We start from the raw sequence: 18,778 nt of genomic DNA, 5'->3' as shown, positions 1-18,778 counted from the left end.
TCATCTCCAGGACAACTTTCCCTTGGAAGATCCTAATTGGGATCCAAACAATGCAATTCACCTGGCCAGGCTTACTACCTACCGCCAGACGCTTGTGCAAGGCATCTGCAGGGCATGCCAGAAGCCCACTAATATGTCTAAAGCAGGGGTGTCAAACTCAAATTCATCGGGGGCCGCATCAACAGTTTGGTCACCCTCAAAGGGCCGGTTGTATCTGTAGGACTATGTGTCCACTCTTTATTTGTATGGTGCATGTATGGGGACATATTTATACTACTTGCTGGCATTATATCACTCCGTTTCTCCTCTTTTCTACAATGGGAATAACCATGGCCTACCTCCTAGGATTGTTGTGAGATCACATTAAGTGTGTGCAGTCGGGTACTGCTGCTGCAAGGCTGAAAACAAGAATCCAGCTCCCTAAAATACAAGCTGGCAATAGCCCATTATGTGGGTCAGAGGCGGCTCTGGTGCAAGTTCAGCTTTTCTGCGGAGCTCAGAGAGGCATTTGCCACCCTAACCCACCACGCTCCGTTGGCCCCAGTGTCTGTTGCGTGTGCCCCCGGGGGGGGGGGATGATTGCCACGAGGCTTCCGGCAGGTGCTTCACCCAGGAGGGAGAGGGCCCAGCCTGCCTCCATCTCTTACGGCCCTGCACCCCAGGGACCAGGCCGGGCTGTGCCAAGCCTGCAAAGGAAAAGCACAGGCTGCTTTAATATCCCCATGTGCTTGCTGACCCATAACACTGTTTCGTGTTCGGTGCGCACCCACAAAAAGACTTAAGTTGTCACCTTTTGAGCTCCTGTATGGGAGGCCGCCCTCCTTTGTTCAGGATATTCCAACTGACCTCAAACAAATAGGAGACCATGTGACACAGGGACAAGTGCAATCTCTCCCGTGTTTTTGTCTCTCTCCCGTGTTTGTTTGTTTTTTATCTTAACAGGTGGGCCCTCAAGCACACGCCGTGCAGCATTGCCAAGCCGATTCATCAGCTCCAGGCTGGCATAGCATATGGGTGAAAGAGTGGAAACGTGATCCACTTGCACCTAAGTGGCGTGGACCTTACACCGTCCTGCTCTCTATTCTAACAGCGGTGAAGGTAGCTGAGGTGATCCCCTGGATTCATCACTCTCGTTTGAAGAAGTCTGAAGGCAGTTGGACATGCAAAGGTGACCCCTCTAATCCTTTAAAACTGACTCTCTCCAAAAACCCCTGTATCTAGCCCTACCGGGAACGGGTTAGGTCACGGGCAACATTAGACGACCGGCCTGCTGCAGCCACAACCTGGAAGCTGGCTGACCTGCGCACGCCTGAAGCTTGAGGAGCGTCTAAACCAGCAATTGTGAACGGGAAGATTCTCTTATACAATTGATTGACTGCCCCCTTGTGGAACAATTATCAGAGATATTACACATTGGGGATCCTTGGGATATATGTTTTGGTCTTGGTGGTTCCCCATTTCTGTCACTGGGGGAATTATATTGGGACTAATAATTATTTGCTATCACAATAAGGTAATCTTTTGTGGAAGGAATGCATATGCTAGACATCAACATGATTTTATTATTAATCCTGATCCCTTGGGAAGGGGAAGGGTCCATGAATCTGACCAAATTTGCTAAATATGGATTCCGCCATGACCACAATATGTGGGTAGGCTTAGCTGAGATGATAGCCAATGTTGCAAATAGGACTAATTGCCTTGTTTGCTCTCTTGGGCCAGATGATTCAGAGGGAGGTATGCCCTTATTACCAATACCATTAAGTGCCATTGGTATGGTAAGCGAAATGCCACACCAAACAGAAGTACAGAATTTCCCCGGATGGAACTCAACTAAACCAATACGAGTTATACCTGTGCAAGGGGAAATCTGTGTGCATAAATCATCAGATGCAGCTGATCCTACCATGATAGGCTCTTCTCATTGTCACTATACTTGGGATTATATTAAGAATAGTCAAACCTGGGCAAACGGTACTACGTATCGAACTCGGAATACCTTGCCCTGTGCACCTCCTTTTATTCATGCATGGAAAGTGGTATGGAACATAACTGTGACAGAAAAAGGCAATCTAACATACTGCACTGTGAACTCTCTACCTCTTTTGATATTTTCGCCTTCTGTACTCCACGTACCAAAAACCTCAGACCCGATGGTTGTGGTGGATATGTGGAGAATGGGCATACAAGAAACTCCCTTCCAAATGGAGTGGGACTTGTTTCCTGGGATGGGTATTACCACCAATGTGGATTATGCCCACTAGTTCAGCTAAGCGAACACGAAGGAATGCTGATATTTCTCGTATAGCAGGAGGAAGTACCCAAAGTTGGAGCGGTACTGATGATTGGCCGCCAGAGCGCATTATAGCCTATTATGATCCTGCCTCCTGGAATCCTGGTGAGCTCATACAAGGGGCACGGGATCCTATTTATAATCTAAACAGAATAATTCGATTGCAAGCAGTAGTGGAACTTGTAACCAATGCAACGGCCCAGAGTTTGAGACTTATTGCACAACAGTTGGATGAAAGTAGAGCCGCCATTTTGCAGCTGAAAATGGGAATGGATTATGTACTTGCCAGGCAGGGAGGCCTATGTGGAGTCTTGAATTTGACAGGGAATGCCTGTTGCTTTAACATTTCAGATAATGGTGAGGCAATCCGTGTGTTGGCTACAAAGATGGAGAATATAGCACATGTCCAAGTACAAACATGGGAAGGATGGGATATGGGATGGCTCACCAATTGGTTACCTAATGTTGCGGGACTCAAAGGGATATTATTGTCTTGCTTGTTTTTCTTGACGGTAGTAATAATGGTTTTATGTATGGTGCCATGTATCATCCCATGTTTTAGAAGTACAATTAGCACCATGATTTCGAATGAAACTCTACCTCATATCATGGCCCTATACAGAGCTTTACCTCAGGAATATGATGAAGATCAAGCTATCAAGGACGCTTGGTAAGCAAGGTCCTTGAGCTTGAAAGGGGGGAATGTGGCATCTGAATATAGACTGCATTTTTAATCAAGACTTATATTGGCTTATATCTTGATCAGGTTCCTAAATTATAATGTATGAAATATATTAGCTTAAATATATTGGCTTAAATGTAATTATGCAAAGGATTTAAGAAATGCTAGATTCTTAGAGTCATATTGCAATAGGAGACCAGAGGGGCAAATGAGCCTAGCCCCCCTTGCCAGACAGGAGACGCCATCGAACACTTCTGATATATAGTTGTCAGGCATTTGTTTAAAAGACCCTCAAATGAAGGAGATCTTTCAATGATGATTAACTCAAGATCCTTGAAGATAAAAATGTAAGATTAACCATTTGTTTTAGAAGGCAATAGGGCAAGGAGGGCAAGAGGTGAGCTGGTAATTAAGATTCCATGTAAGATATATTATTACTTATTTGTCATTTATAGCTCTTTGTCTCCCTTATAAGGACAGGAGGATATGGGTGTATCTTTTTGTGATTAGTTATAGCAATCAGCCAATAGGAAATCCAACCAGGCTGATTGAACAGAGGCAGCCCAAGGAGGAGCAAAGGGGGCTGGATTAAGGGAATATAAGTGCTGGCCATAATGGCAGGAGGCAGGCCAGAGCTTGGTAACCATATACCACTGAGCCTCTCATTTATTTGTCTGACAAATAAATTATTATTTTAATTTCTCTGTTGCTGCGTTGAATATTTCATTCCAGCTAAGCGTTAACCACAAGCAGGGTGCTACAGTTGTTCTGTATGGGACAATGACAATAAAGATTATCGTATCGTAACTCGGAAGGCGTGTCACCTGAGCCACTCAGCCTGAGCCACAAAGAGAAATGTTTTGCCTCAGCTCACACCTAGGGAGGGCTTAGCTTTGTTCTGGCCCTTTGGGCCTAGTGCCTCTGAACATGTACAAAGTGTAGTGTAGCGGTTAGACCAGTGTTCTGGGCCACAACCCTGTTTGGTTCCATAAACTCAGCCCCAGCGCCTCCTTGCTCAAAACAGCGGTTTGCACGACCCATGGAGGAAGATAATAATAATACAGTAACAACAACAACAATTTATTTGTACCCCGCCCATCTAGCTGGGCTTCCCCAGCCACTCTGGGCGGCTTCCAACAAAGATTAAACATACACCAAAATGTCACACATTAAAAGCTTCCCTAAACAGGGCTGCCTTCAGATGTCTTCTAAAAGTCTGGTAGTTGTTGCTCTCTTTGACATCTAGTGGGAGGGTGTTCCACAGGCAGGCGCCACCACCGAGAAGGGGATAGACAGGAAGTCTAGTGTGTTGGTATGTATATGATTTGGGGGGGGGGATTGTTTTTGTTTTATCTCTTTGTTCTTTCTTTAGTTTCATTTTCTTTCTAGGTATATAAAATTTGTATGTAATTTTTGTATGCATGTTGGAAATTATATTATAGTAAGTCCTGTAATGTAATATGACAACGTTTACCAATGTAATATAAGAATGTTAACAAGTAAATAAAATTCAAATTCAACAAAAAGATAAAGAAAGATATAATGTCAGGATAAATGAATCCCAGAATCATAGAGTTGGAAGGGACCCCGAGGGACATCTAGTCCAACCCCCTGCAATGCTGGAATCTCAGCTCAAGCATCCGTGACCGATGGCCATCCAACCTCTGCTTAAAAACCTCCCTGCTTCCTTGCAAGACGGTCACAGGGGGCTTTGTCAAAAGCCTTGCTGAAGTCAAGATACACTATGTCCGCAGCATTCCCCAGATCCACCAAGCTTGTAACTCCGTCAAAAAAAAGAAATGAGATTTGTGTGGCATGACTTGTTTTTGAGAAGCCCATGCTGGGTTTTAGTAATTGTACGTACAGTCATACCTCGGGTTGAAATAGCTTCGGGATAAATATTTTCGGGTTTCGCCGCTCGCGCATGCACAGATGCTCAAAATGACGTCACACGCATGCGCAGTCACGGGTTACGCTCTACTCAGTATGTGAACGGGGTTCCAGAACGGATCCCGTTCGCATCCAGAGGTACCACTGTACAATACCCCCTTCCTGAGCATGTGCAGAATGCCTTTACTTTGTGAGGCAGACCAGGTTTTGTGTTCAGAAAGGGTCCTAAGGTTGTTGATCTGAGAGAGGGGTTGAATACTTCTGCTTAGAAGGAGAGGGAGGGGCATTGTGATTCAAATCCTGGAAACTTCAGGTGTGGCACTTGCTAAAAGGTAAAGGTAAAGGTACCCCTGCCCGTACGGGCCAGTCTTGACAGACTCTGGGGTTGTGCGCCCATCTCACTTAAGAGGCCAGGGGCCAGCGCTGTCTGGAGACACTTCTGGGTCACGTGGCCAGCGTGACATCGCTGCTCTGGCGAGCCAGAGCCGCACATGGAAACGCCGTTTACCTTCCCGCTGGTAAGCGGTCCCTATTTATCTACTTGCACCCGGAGGTGCTTTCGAACTGCTAGGTTGGCAGGCGCTGGGACCGAGCAGCGGGAGCGCACCCCGCCGCAGGGATTCGAACTGCCGACCTTTCGATCGGCAAGTCCAAGGCGCTGAGGCTTTAACCCACAGCGCCACCTGCTGCTGGACTCAATAAAGGCTCCCTCAGCTCTCCTTCCTACAGACAGAGCTGCAGAAGACTCTGCGAAGCTGTTTGCAGTGAGACGGGCTCTTTATTAACTGTGGTTTGTTCTGCTAATAAAATCAAACGAAGACCAGATGCTTGGAAACCTTAATTTAAACCACTGTCATCGGATGCTTCCCCCTTTTTCTTACTGTTTTTAAAACGGCTCCATCAGAGAATAGGCGGCCCAAGAGGGAAAACTGGGTGGAGCTGGGTAGAAGATTCACATACCATCTGTGGAACTCACTGCCACAAGATATTCTCCCATCTCTTGCGGGGGCGCAATTAGTGCCAGCACTATCTGTTAAGAGTTTGGGTGTAATCTTCGACACCTCCCTTTGCATGGAGCCGCAGATTGCAGCTATAACAAAGGCGGCATTTTTTCATCTCCACCAAGCTAAGCAGTTGGCTCCTTATCTCTCTCGCCCTGACCTAGCCACTGTGATCCACGCGACGGTCACCTCCAGACTGGATTATTGCTCTACGTGGGGCTGCCCTTGAGACTGACCTAGAAACTCCAGCGGGTGCAGAATGCCGCGGCGAGACTCCTTACGGGGTCCTCGCCGCGGGATCACATTCACCGGTGCTATACCAGCTGCACTGGCTTGCTCCAGAGCGCAGGATCCCTGCGTCTTACCCTGCCTGAAGCTGGAGTCGATGGGCAGATCCGACATGAGTCCGTTGGCCTGGGGCTTGTAGCTCAGGTCGATGAGCTGGTTGAGGCGGAGTTTGCGGCAGTAGATGGAGGCTGCTTCCGGCTCCAGCGCGATCAGGAGCTGCTCAGGGTTTTCCGAAGGAACCAGCCCAGCCTGGAGGAATGAAGAGAACGGAAGTCACTGGGAGGAAGGAGTCGTTGCAGAAGACAGCCCCAAAATCTCTCTGGAGAGCCCCTGGCAAGAGCCACTCCTGGAGGAGTGATTAACATCATCCATAGAAATATGCAGTGCAGAATTCATTGGGCAAGGCAGTTTGCATGCCCTCCAACACCTCCCCATATATATGTATGGAAGTGAGAGCTGGACCATAAAGAAGGCTGATCACCAAAGAATTGATGCTTTTGAATTATGGTCCTCTTGAGAGTCCCATGGACTGCAAGAAGATCCAACATCTCCATTCTGAAGGAAATCAGCCCTGAGTGCTCACTGGAAGGACAGATCCTGAAGCTGAGGCTCCAAGACTTTGGCCACCTCATGAGAAGAGAAGACTCCCTGGAAAAGACCCTGATGCTGGGAAAGATGGAGGGCACAAGGAGAAGGGGACAACAGAGGACGAGATGGTTGGATAGTGTCTTCGAAGCTACAAACATGAGTCTGACCAAACTGCGGGAGGCAGTGGAAGACAGAAGTGCCTGGCGTGCTCTGGTCCATGGGGTCACGAAGTGTCAGACACCACTAAACGACTAAACAACAAAGGAAAAGGGGGACATGCCAAGATAAAACCAGAACCTGAGACAGCTTATGTAAATCAGGGATGTCCCTGGAAAATAGTGAAACTTCAAGGGTCTGGGTTGGAGCATATTACAGCAGTAAGAATGTTATTTGCCCAAAAATGGAAAGAAGAAGAAGTCCTAAGGAAAGAAGAATGGATGCAAAAACTTATGGAATGTGCAGAAATGGCAAAACTTACCGGAAAAATAAGAAATCAAGATAACAAACTTTTTTTATAAAAGAATGGAAATGGTTCATTGAATATCTACAAACAAATTGTAAACAGATAAGGACATTGGCAGGGTTATTGTAACAACCTGCAGTTATACAAGAGTATATAATTAAAGTAGTTTAATAAAAGAATAACTTAAGTTAATTTAGAATATGCAGGAAATGATAAAAATAAATTTAAGGAACCACAGAAAGAGGAGGAAGGAAGTCGTGTTTTGAAATGTTAAAATGACTGAAAAACTATTGAAATGTACTGTATATAACTGAAAACCATATTTTTTTTTAAAAAAAGAAAGAAAAAACAGCTCAATGGCAGCCAAAACCACGGAGGGGGGAGTGAGTCTCGCAGGCATCTGACATCCCGAATTTATTGTGTGAACGCCAGACTCCTGACCTGAAACACTTCGTCTTGCTGCAAGACAGACCCAAAAGAGAAAATAACAGAGCACCACTAGTAATCACATACAGTGGTAGTTCGGGTTACATACGCTTCAGGTTACAGACTCCGCTAACCCAGAAATAGTGCTTCAGGTTAAGAACTTTGCTTCAGGATGAGAACAGAAATCATGGTCCGGCGGCGCGGCGGCAGCAGGAGGCCCCATTAGCTAAAGTGGTGCTTCAGGTTAAGAACAGTTTCAGGTTAAGAACAGACCTCCAGAACAAATTAAGTACTTAACCCAAGGTACCACTGTACAGCTCCCAAGTTAAAACAATTCAGTGCATCATCAGAGATTTACAACATCTCCTAGACAATGACAGTTCTCTTTCTCAAGCTCTGGGAGGAAGACCTTTCATTGCCTACCAACAGCCACCCAATCTTAAACAGCTCCTCACCCACAATTATACAACAACCAGACTTAACATGGACACTGGTCCCAGAGCCTGCAATAAACCCAGATGCCAACTTTGCTGCCACACACACCCAGACAACACCATCACTGGGCCCAACAACGTCTATAACAATACCACCTCAGGCCTATTTAATGGCTCATCTTCTAATGTTTAGTCGGAATCCCCTTTCTTGTAACTTGAAGCCATTGGTTCATGTCCTACCATCCAGAGCAGGAGAAAACAAGCTTGCCGCATCTTCCATGTGATGGCCCTTTAGATATGTGAAGATGGTTATCATATCTCCTCACAGTCTCCTCTATTCCAGCCTAAACGTACCCAGCTCCTTCAACCATTCCCCATAAGGCTTGGCTTCTAGACCCTTGATCATCCTGCTTGCCCTCCTCTGCACACATTCCAGCTCGTCAACATCCTTCTCTAATTGTGGTGCCCAGAACTGGACACAGGAGGACTCCAGGTGTGGTCTGGCCAAGTCAGAAGAGAGCAGGACTATGACTTCCTTAGATCTGGACACTAGACTTCTGTTGGTGCAGCCTAGAAGAGCATTGGCTTTTTCACTCACCAGGTAGGCAGCCTCCCTCATGAACTGCTTGGCAGGCTGTTTCCAGATGGCCGGCACTGTGATCACCCACCGGATGGCATCTTTCTCTGGCAAGGCTGGGCACTGGTCCTTGAGTTCCTGCAAGGCACAGGGAACAAAGCAGGAGGAATTGACTCTCCACTGGCTCCAAGAAATGGAGGGAGAAGGAAGCAACCATAGGAAGGAGAGGCAAACTTATTCACTGTCATAGCTAAAAATTGGCCACTGTTTCTTTAATGCTAAAAGAACTAAGGCAGCATGAGTCAGTGGCCTGCAATGACTCATGCAACCTTTCACCAAATTGTACCTGTATATATAGAGGGGTCAATGTTAGTGTTGGGTTGGTTGGATGGATGGTAGAAAGCTGGTTGCATTTGGTGTTTGTAAAACCTGTCAGTTGTGGATGGAAAAGAAGACTTTTAAAGAATATTGAAGAAACCAGAGGCCTTTCTCCTGGGCATAGTTGACCAATCGGTGTTAAAGAAGGATAGAACTTTCTTTATGTACGCCACAACAGCAGCAAGAATACTTATCGCAAAATACTGGAAGACACAAGATCTACCCACTTTGGGCAGGTGATGGACTACATGGAACTGGCAGAAATGACTGGCAGGATCCGAGACCAGGGAGAAGAGTCAGTGGAAGAAGATTGGAAGAAATTTAAAGACTATTTACAGAGATATTGTAAAATTAATGAATTTTAGAATAATGTTGGATTGGAACTAAGTGGTTTCTAGCTGTAATGGGTTAAAAGAATACAAAAAAATGGGTTTATATGAGTAAAAATTTAAGATTGTAATAATTTAAGAATAAGATTTGGGTAGCAAAAAGAGGGAAAGAAATTGTTGAATTAATAATTTGATATGGAATACAAAAAAGGGTGGTATGAGGAGGTCCGAGAAACAAGTAAATGAAAAATAAGGAGATGGAAAGAATGATTGTTTTTAACAATTTTTATTTGATATTTTTTCTTTTTTCCTTTTTTCATTTTTTGTAATGTAAAAACCTTAATAAAAATTATTTTAAAAAGAAGAAGACTTTTTAAGAATAAAAGCAGCAATACTCTGCAAGAATACTCTTTCTCAAAGACTCTGTTGTGCCAACTAAGGTCTGAGGACTAGGCAAAGCAGTAAAAAGGAGATCAGAACCTTTTCCTTTTCCAAACACTGACATTCACTGCTACTTCTAACTGGAAGGAATGCAGATTGTTGCAAGGTAACATGCAGATAGCTGCCTGGCAGCCAGGTCCCAGGCCAGCCCATGATATTTTGCTGCCTAAAGTGGAGCCCAAATGCTGCCTCTTCCACACAATCTGGAACACCACCTTCAAGGTCCTCCTGCGACATCCAAACACTAATTCTTCTCTCTTCTCTGCCCACCTCTCCCTGGCGCTGCCTGAATCCAGTCACTCTTCTGTGCTGCACCAGCCCTGGAAACAGCCATATTGTGGGTACCTCCCAAATCTGTTTGGAGAGGGAAATATCGGAGATGTGGGGCCATCACTGAAAAGGCTGCTTATCCAGTTGGCACCTACCTCAGCTTGGAGAAGGGCCTGTGTAGCTGATTTGAGTTTCGTGATCAGGCATGCTTATGGGGAGAAGGTGGCTACTGTGGTCCCAAGCTGTGTATGTGTGCGTGTGTCTCCATGCACAGGGGGCCTGCAAACCCATCCCACAGTGTCTCTCCCTCACCTTGCTGTTCCCTGCTTGCATTGGAACGGAAAAAAAGCTTTCTATTGCAACAAAGGGCTTTTTCCAATCCTAACTGATCGCTGAAGAATTGATGCTTTTGAATTCTGGTGCTGGAGGAGACTATTGAGAGTCCCATGGACTGCAAGAAGATCCAACCTCTCCATTCTTAAGGAAATTAGCCCTGAGTGCTCACTGGAAGGACAGGTCATGAAGCTGAGGCTCCAGTACTTTGGCCACCTTATGAGAAGAGAAGACTCCCTGGAAAAGACCCTGATGTTGGGAAAGATGGAGGGCACAAGGAGAAGGGGACAACAGAGGACGAGATGGTGGGACAGTGTTCTCAAAGCTACAAACATGAGTCTGACCAAACTGCGGGAGACAGTGGAAGACAGAAGTGCCTGGCGTGCTCAGGTCCAGGGGGTCACGAAGAGTCGGACACGACTAAACAAGAAACAACAACAAACTGCAGCACACAAGTAATTGGGGGGTGAGCTGCAATATAGGGCATGGATGCCCCTCCAGAGGGCAACAGTGCAATAATATTGGGGGAAGCACTGCAGAAGAACTAATAAAGCAGAATGATGAACTGGCTAGATTAACAGAGGCAATTAGAGACCACACTAGACAAGAATTTCAAAAAGCATGGGGGAACTGCAGAGAATACTTCACAAAGCAGTGCCCTAAAATTCATACCAGGACTTGTTTTGATTAATTTCTGCAGGAGACTTTGTGGATATTTAAGTTATAATTAGAAAAATCTTAATTATTCATAAAGGAAACAGCTTATAAGTATTTACTTATAAGGCCAGATACAGGATAAAGGAAGTCTTTTATTTGGCTGTTTGTATTGTTGTATGTTATGCTTGTTGTTTGTTATGTTTGTGTTTAATGAGGGAGGATTTCTGTTTATGTTATGTTGTAAATAAAATTTCCAATAAAAATAAAAATTTAAAAATATAATAAAGCAGAATGATGTCTGGTGTATAAACCCACCTCGAATGCACTATTATTGCATCAGTAACATGTTTCAGAAAACCCCTGCAAAGGGGCTGCCATCTACAGGGTCCCCAAGTCTGCGAAGAAGAAATATTAGCAAAAGGAGGGTTTCTGAGTGGGGAAGAAACTGTGGGAGAGGCTAAAAAGGAGACTGCAACAAATTATTACGGTGGAGGAGAAACACCAGCCGGTCAAATGCCTTCTCCAGACAACTGGAGAAAGTTATTTCACGCCCAGCCAAATTTTGTCTCTCTGTGACTTCTCTGCATGACGGACATGTACCTCTGGGTGTCTCCCCCCCTTCCCTTACCTGCAGTGCTTGTCGCTTAAAGAAGTGGAGAGCATGAGCAAAGACCTGCAGAGCCTGCACCTTCTTCCCATTCACTGCTTCCAGTTCGGTTTTCATGGTTAAGTCCTAGCAAAAGAGGAGGGAAGCAGAGATGGATTGCTCTCAGTCCATTCAATAGCCCCCCGTCTTGGTCAAGATGGAGCTGTTCCACCAAGCCTTTGGCTGAGGCACAGTCTGACCCCCCCCTTCTGTAATTCTCATAGGGGTTAGAAATCTAGCTTAATGGTTGCCATTAATTTGACTCTGAATTGATTTTAGAATGTATTTCAATTAATTGATTGTGATTTTATGTAAACTTTGTTATTTTTACTGTTGTTAGCCCCTCTGAGCCTGGCTTTGGCAGGCAGGATATAAATAAATTATTATTATTATTATTATTATTATTATTATTATTATTATTATTATTCTTAGTGGCAGCAGCTCTCCAGGATTCCAGGCAGGAGTCTCCTCTAACCCTATGGGAGATGCCAGGAATTGAACCTGGGAACCTTCTGCTTGTAAGGCAAACACTCTACCACTGAGCCATGGTCCTTCCATGGTGAAACCCTCTCAGCTTCAGGGCTATGAAGTCCCACTCTTGGCTTTGGACACCCAGGGAAGCAAGCTTGTCCTTTGCTTCTTCCCTTGTAGGCTTTCTCCACGGGGAACTGACCAGGGTCCTGATCTTCTCCCACCGACGTGCCCTGCCCCCTTGTTACATCTCACCTGGACTCCTGCTGGCTTCTAGCCTCAAGGGGACATACACAGGCCCCTTGAGCCTCTCATAAGCATTCCCTTCTCCACCTGCATGCTTCCACCTAGACCACCACCCCGTGACAGACTGCCAGATTTCCCAAGAGCATTGCAACTCCATTTTAAAGCTAGTCTTAAGCATGTCTTTGTAACCGAATAGTCCTTTTCAGCCTGCCTGAGCAAAGCTGCTCTGTTATTCTTCAAGAAGTATTCTGAGTGAGTAAATGTAATTTTACCTTGTTTTTGATTGTTATTTTAAGAGGGGTAGATGGAGTAATGCTAGGAGAACCCAGTCTGCCTTAAAGCTTTCCTTAATTCCTAATGTCTCAACAAATGAAACTGATCTGTAAAAATGTTACATGGGGGGAAAAAACACGAGAGAGACATTGCAAACACTTTTGTAAAACAAGAAAATCTTTAATAAAAAAGCTTATCAATTCAGTATATTTTCTTTTAATTGTCAAGTAATTCTGAGTACATTGCGGCAGCTTTTGGCTATGTGCAATAAAACTGACTGAGACTGAGACTAATAAAAAAGCAAACAAAAATTAAACGCTAAAGCTAGCCTATCTAAGCTGCCCTTTTAAGATGGAAAGGGATACCATTCTGCAAAACTCACAAACATGAGGAAGGAAGGACAGGATCTAATAAATATATCTTCTCTTAGCATCTATCCATATTCCAACATGGCCATCAGCTGCAAATTCCACATGGGAGTTTGAAGATCACCTGGGAGATCATCTGTGTCATGGCCCAATGGAACAGACAGAATCTCCCTGAAGGCAAACGGGTTTCCTCTTAAGTAGCTTAATTCAAAGTGTTCACATGGCATTCTTAACAAAACAGATGTGCACAAACAGGTTAGAATCACCAGCTCCTGCCTTTGGGTTATCAGAACCTGCCTAACTTGTTCCTGGTCGTCTCAGAGTTTGAGATATCAACACCAATCATCACACCTCTCTTTGGAAAGGAAAAAAACCAAATAACTGAGAGAGGCTGCTTTCATTTTGGATAAAGAGCACCCAGTGTCCAGGAGAGGCTTCTGGGCGACTGAAAACTGAAGGTCACTTTTTCTGCGTTGTTCTCAACCAAGAATGCAACAAACATCTTGCAAAATAAATACAGCAGAATAGATTGAAGCCTTGTGGATACAAATTGCACAAATTGCCTCCCTTCACTGGAGGTTTTTAAGCAGAGATTGGATGGGCATCTGTTCGGGATTCTTTAGCTGGGATCCCTGCATTGCAGGGGTCATCTAGTCCAACCCCCTGCAATGCAGGAATCTCAGCTAAAGCATCCCTGACAGAGGGCCACCCAACCTCTGCTTCAAAACCTCCAAGGAAGGAGGGTGTGATGGCCTGGGACTCGGGCTCGGAACCGGAGGAGTCTCAGTCTGCACAGGATCCTCTGCCTCAGGCGGCATCTGAACTGAGTCTGGGGCCTGATTCTGAAGAGCCCCAGTCTGCACAGGTTCCCCTGCAACAAGCACCAGCTGGGCCGAGTCAGGGGCCTGAGCCTGCCCTGGCTCCAGATGCAGGGATCACCTCGTTGCCTCCAGCTGGGCCATCACTTACAGCTGCTCCACTACCAGTTGGGTCAGGAGAGGCTGAGGTGGCCTCTGGGTCAAGTAACCCTCCAACGTCTCCCAAGCTGCAGAGACTGAGGTCTGAGAGAAGGAGAGACCTGAGTACTCGCAGGAGGAGTGCTCACCTTTGGGCGAGACAGGGAGGTGAGTCACCGAGGGATCAGGACCGGTCGTTACCCCAACAGAGATAAAAGGCTGCCGGACCCCGCCCCAGGTTGCGGGAGCAACATTGCTGTATGCCAGATCCTGCCTGAGATCCTGTGCCTGACCTAGCCTGGTTTCCTGCCTTGGCCCTGTTGGACTGACTCCTTGTGGAACCCTTGGATTTGGGACTGGACCTGCACTGCATTGCTTGGGTTTACCCCTGGGTCCAGCACAGAGAGTCCAGAACCTCCTTGGGCTCGACCATTCCACCTTCAAACAGTCCTTGTGAGCTCAAATTTTGAGGAATTTGTTGGCTGCCCTGAAACTGCTTCCATAGCCCATCAGTCGGGGATACTATGCCTTGCATGGCCCCCCAAGGAGGCTTCAGCCACTGAACTCACACTAGTGCTGTGGATCTTCATTTTGAACTTCTCAAAGTACAGCCAGTCGCGAGCTTCATCGGGATCCAGGTCGTGGTAGTAGTCCCTGGCGGTGTAGCCAAAGCTGTGGAAACTGCCGTCCGGAGTCAGGAGGAGGCTGGTGGGGGTCTTCTGGTGGGCTACCCCTGGGTCTCCGCCTTCCCATTTCCTGGAAGGAGGGGTCAGAAAGTGGGTTGACTTGTCTGTGTCATAAACAGGTGTGGGGAACTACAGATGCAACGGCTGGGTGGTGTCCACCCAGGCCCCTCTATTCAGTCCATGGACTCACTGAAAGAGGTCACAAACACCCTTCCCAGTCCACTTCCCTCACTGGTCCACAACCTGCTGCACAACTGGGGTGTCCACAGGCAGGGGGGCTGTAAGGGCAGTTGGCCCTCCACCAATAAACCCAGGTAATAATAATAATTATTAATAATAATAAAATTTATACCCCGCCCTTCCCAGTTCAAAAACCGGGCTCAGGGTGGCTAACAACAAATTTAAAACACTTAATTGTAAAAGCAGCATAAAAGACAGCATAAAAACATGAATAACAATACAATTCAAAGTTCAGAAATCAGTTTAGGGGGAATCCATCTAATAAGCATTAGATAATCACCAGGGCTAGCTAGCTGAAGTGGTCCTACTTGGGCCAGCGAGGAGGCCAGGGGAGAATTAGCTGTGGGATCCCAGAGCAGGTAATCTTCATAAAAGGGGAGGGGGGGAATGAGAAGGGAAATAAAAGATCAGGCTGAATTCAAATTAAAGGCCAGGAAGAATAGCTCTGTCTTACAGGCCCAACAGAAGGAGGTTAAATCCTGTAGGGCCCTGGTCTCATGGGACAGAGCATTCCACCAGTTTGGAGCCATCACTGAAAAGGTCCTGGCCCTGGTGGAGGACTTCCCTAGGGCCCAGGACCTCTAAACTATGGCTGTCCTCTGGGGGGCATACCAGGAGAGGCGGTCCCGTAAATACGAGGACCCTAAGCCACAAAGGGCTTTAAAGGTCAAGACCGGCACCTTGAACCTGACCCTGTACTCCACCAGGAGCCAGTGCAACTGGTAAGGCACTGGGTGAATATGCTCCCATGGCAGGGACCCCGTGAGGAGCCTCGCTGCAGCATTCTGCACCTGCTGGAGTTTGTGGGACAGTTTCAAGGGCAGCCCCATGTAGAGCGAATTACAGTAATCAAGCCTGGAGGTAACCGTCGCATGGATCACTGTGGCCAGATCAGGGCGGGAAAGGTAAGGGACCAACTGCTTGATGCGGCAAAGGTGGAAAAATGTCGCCTTGGCTGTTGCTGTAACCTGCGCCTCCAGGGAAAGGGAGGCGTCAAGGATTACACCCAAACTCTTAATGGAAGGCACTGGCACTAATTGGGCCCCCACAAGAGAAGGTACAGGTAAAATTCATGTCAGGGGCTGGTCATGGTGGAGACCGCCTTCCCAGCCTGACCCTTCCAGAGAAGACGACAGTTCAGAATTTGAGGGAGGTCACAGCTCAGAGGCAGATGAGGGGGAAAGCTGGGAATTAATGCGACGGGACGAGGAAGAAGCACAGATGACGGACGCAGAGTCTTTGGAAAGCATTCCAGACCCTCCCTCTCCCAGAACCTGGCGGGCCTTGAAAGTAGGAGAGCAAAGAGCTCAAAGGCAGAGCTGTCAACATTTCCCTTTTCTTGCGAGGAATCCTATTCGGAATAAGGGAATGCACTTTTCAGCACCCATAGCGATGGCGCATGAGAGAGGGAGCGGGTGGAGACTCACTCAGGGCAACGCCATTCTTCCAAGAGGCAGCATTCCTAAGCCTCTCTCTGTGAATATTGAATAAAAAGCAGTTGGTAAGAACTTTTCCTTGTCTTATCCATTCCTGGCGACCAGCCCTGGGGGTTGGATCCTGTGCCGCCTGACAGTTCACCCTTCAACCTCACAGAGGGGGATTTTAAGAAGGTGAATGTTTAACGCAGGGGGAGGCTTGCAGGGAATTCATTCTGACCCTCTTAGAATCGTAGAGGACCCCAAAGTCCAACCCTCCGGCGATGCAGGACTCTTCCTCCCAGCAATGCCACGTACCTCATCATGTGGATGGCCTCTGGGTCACTGGCAAAACTGAAGGCGTAGCCGCTGGACGTGGTCCCAAAGTCAATGGCTACCACCACAGAGAAGGGAGTGCTTTGGCGCATCCGGATTTCATTCCTCTGGAAACGGAAGGCAGAGGATTCAGTTCCTGGAGGGCAATTTCACCACATCCGACTAAGAATCTGTGGGCTTAGTGGTGCCTTTGCCCCCCCCCCCCCAATGATCTGGACAACAACTTCCATCAGTCCCAGACCAGGGCTGATAGGATTTGTAGTCTGAACCCTCTGGAAGGCACCTGAATGGTCAAGACTGGCTTAACCCATTGCTCAGAGTGAGATGGTGGAATCCCAGACTGTTCCACCGCAGGCTAGATGGTGGAGGATTGCTTTAGCATTGTAGACTTGGAAGGGACCCCAAGGGTCATCTAGATCAACCCCCTGCGATGCAGGAATCTGAACATTTCACTTTTAAAAAATGCTTCCCACCTAAGTAAATAAAACTGGGAGAAAGGGGGAAAGAGACAGAGAACTGTTGTAGGCAGCAAGCTTAAGACAAGCGAAAAGGACGTGTTTTGCACACTGCTGGTGGCCTCTGGGACTCACTGCCACAAGATGCTGTCACAACCGCTTTTTAAACAAGGACAGATGAATGCTCAAAGGGACATGGCAGGCAATAGACTGAACTTAGGCAATTTTGGGTGGGGCAGCAGGGATTATCACCCTCACCCCTGCCTGTGAACCTCCCCAGGGCACTGCTCTGAACTGGGTCGATTTTTGGTTCGCATCCCGTTTTCCCTGCTTACCGGCGACTGGGACGGCGTCAGAGGGGCGATGTTGCAGCTTTCGTTGTGGAATCTGGGAGAGTTCTGGGGAGACGGGGTGCGGGATCGCTCTCCGTTTGCACCTGGCGGATAAGAAGAGATAGGTAGGTTTGCGAAAGCCCCTGTCCTGGTCACCAAGAATGAGTGGGAATCTCCCTCGAGGTGACTAGGAAGGGAAGCATTTATTTTTAATCACATCAGCTCTTTGCTTTGTGTCAGGCTCCTCATTTGCAGGGCTGAAAGAGAAGTGTGAAAGGAATAAAGGAAGCTGCCACAGATACAGAGTCAGCCCCACTGGTCGATCTAGGAAGAGCCACACCGTTTAAAGCACATTTGATGCCAATTTAAAGCACATGAACTTCTTCCAAAGAATCCAGGGAATTTAACCCTTATTAAAAACTACCCTTAATCTGGGTGGTTTAACCCCGGCAGAGTTACAGTTCCTACCACCCTTAGCAAACTACAGCTTCCAGGATTCTTTGGGAGGAAGATGTGTGTTTTAGTATTGCCTGCACACTGATGCCAAGCTCTCAAGCAGGAACTTTTTAGCCCTAACCGTAGATGCCACCAGGGATGATGATGATGTTAATAATAAAAGTAGTAGTAGTAGTAGTAGTAATAATAATAATTTATTTATTTATACCCCACCCATTTAGCTGGGTTTATCCAGCCACTCTGGGCAGCTCCCAACAGAATATTAAAAACACAATAAAACATCACACATAAAAACTTCCCTAAACAGGGTTGCCTTCAGATGTCTTCTTCTAAAAGTCAGATGGTTGCTTATCTTCTTGACATCTGATGGGAGGGCATTCCACGATACGATATGATATGATATGATAATCTTTATTGTCATTGTCCCATACAGAACAAGGAAATTGAGAAAAATCTACATCAGACATTCAAAACCCAACAAGCCTGCTATCCCAGCTATCCCAGCCTGGTTAACCCCCTAAAAACTCTGATACCCCATAATTAAATACAATATACTCCCACAGAAACTACCTTAGACTACGTTTAAAACCAAAATCTCATTTGGATAAAAACTCTTTCTCAGGTGGCTAGTCCTAGTCTTTATAACCCTGTACCTTCTTCCAGAAGGCAGAAGCTGAAAGAGATAATTTCTGGGGTGCGCACTATCCTGCGCTACCTCTGCAGCTTTCTTGTGGCTGCTGTCACCATCTGTAGTGATCTTGGAGATCCTGGGCCACAGGGAGGTTAGGCTGGCCTCGACCAGAGCCAGGGCTTTATCGGCCGTGGCCCCCATCTGGTGGAACGCTCTG

The 18,778-nt window shown here is 46.7% G+C and overlaps 1 protein-coding gene and 2 long non-coding RNA genes across 3 annotated transcripts in view; 1 reads left to right on the top strand and 2 right to left on the bottom strand.

The window, feature by feature from the left end:
* LOC309377861 overlaps positions 1-1,429 on the top strand; it is a 176,086-nt gene extending 174,657 nt beyond the window's left edge. Inside the window, exon 2 of the long non-coding RNA XR_014171739.1 lies at positions 943-1,429. This is a non-coding gene — a long non-coding RNA (uncharacterized lncRNA). The remainder of the gene's footprint in view (positions 1-942) is intronic.
* LOC309377862 overlaps positions 1-18,778 on the bottom strand; it is a 102,891-nt gene that overhangs the window by 23,403 nt on the left and 60,710 nt on the right. The gene's annotated exons all lie outside the window — the stretch shown is intronic.
* HSPA12B (heat shock protein family A (Hsp70) member 12B) overlaps positions 1-18,778 on the bottom strand; it is a 56,592-nt gene that overhangs the window by 23,403 nt on the left and 14,411 nt on the right. The window contains exons 3-8 of the mRNA XM_081924983.1: positions 17,478-17,578; positions 16,670-16,794; positions 14,580-14,766; positions 11,679-11,783; positions 8,664-8,780; positions 6,232-6,403 (exon numbers count right to left, since the gene is read on the bottom strand). Coding sequence (XP_081781109.1) covers positions 6,232-6,403; positions 8,664-8,780; positions 11,679-11,783; positions 14,580-14,766; positions 16,670-16,794; positions 17,478-17,578 — 807 coding nt within the window. The remainder of the gene's footprint in view (positions 1-6,231; positions 6,404-8,663; positions 8,781-11,678; positions 11,784-14,579; positions 14,767-16,669; positions 16,795-17,477; positions 17,579-18,778) is intronic.

Source organism: Podarcis melisellensis (genome assembly GCF_964234715.1).
Source record: "Podarcis melisellensis genome assembly, chromosome: 9".
NCBI lineage: Eukaryota > Metazoa > Chordata > Lepidosauria > Squamata > Lacertidae > Podarcis > Podarcis melisellensis.
The sequence above is the reverse complement of the archived record's forward strand: the minus strand, read 5'-3'. Positions and strand labels throughout refer to the sequence as shown.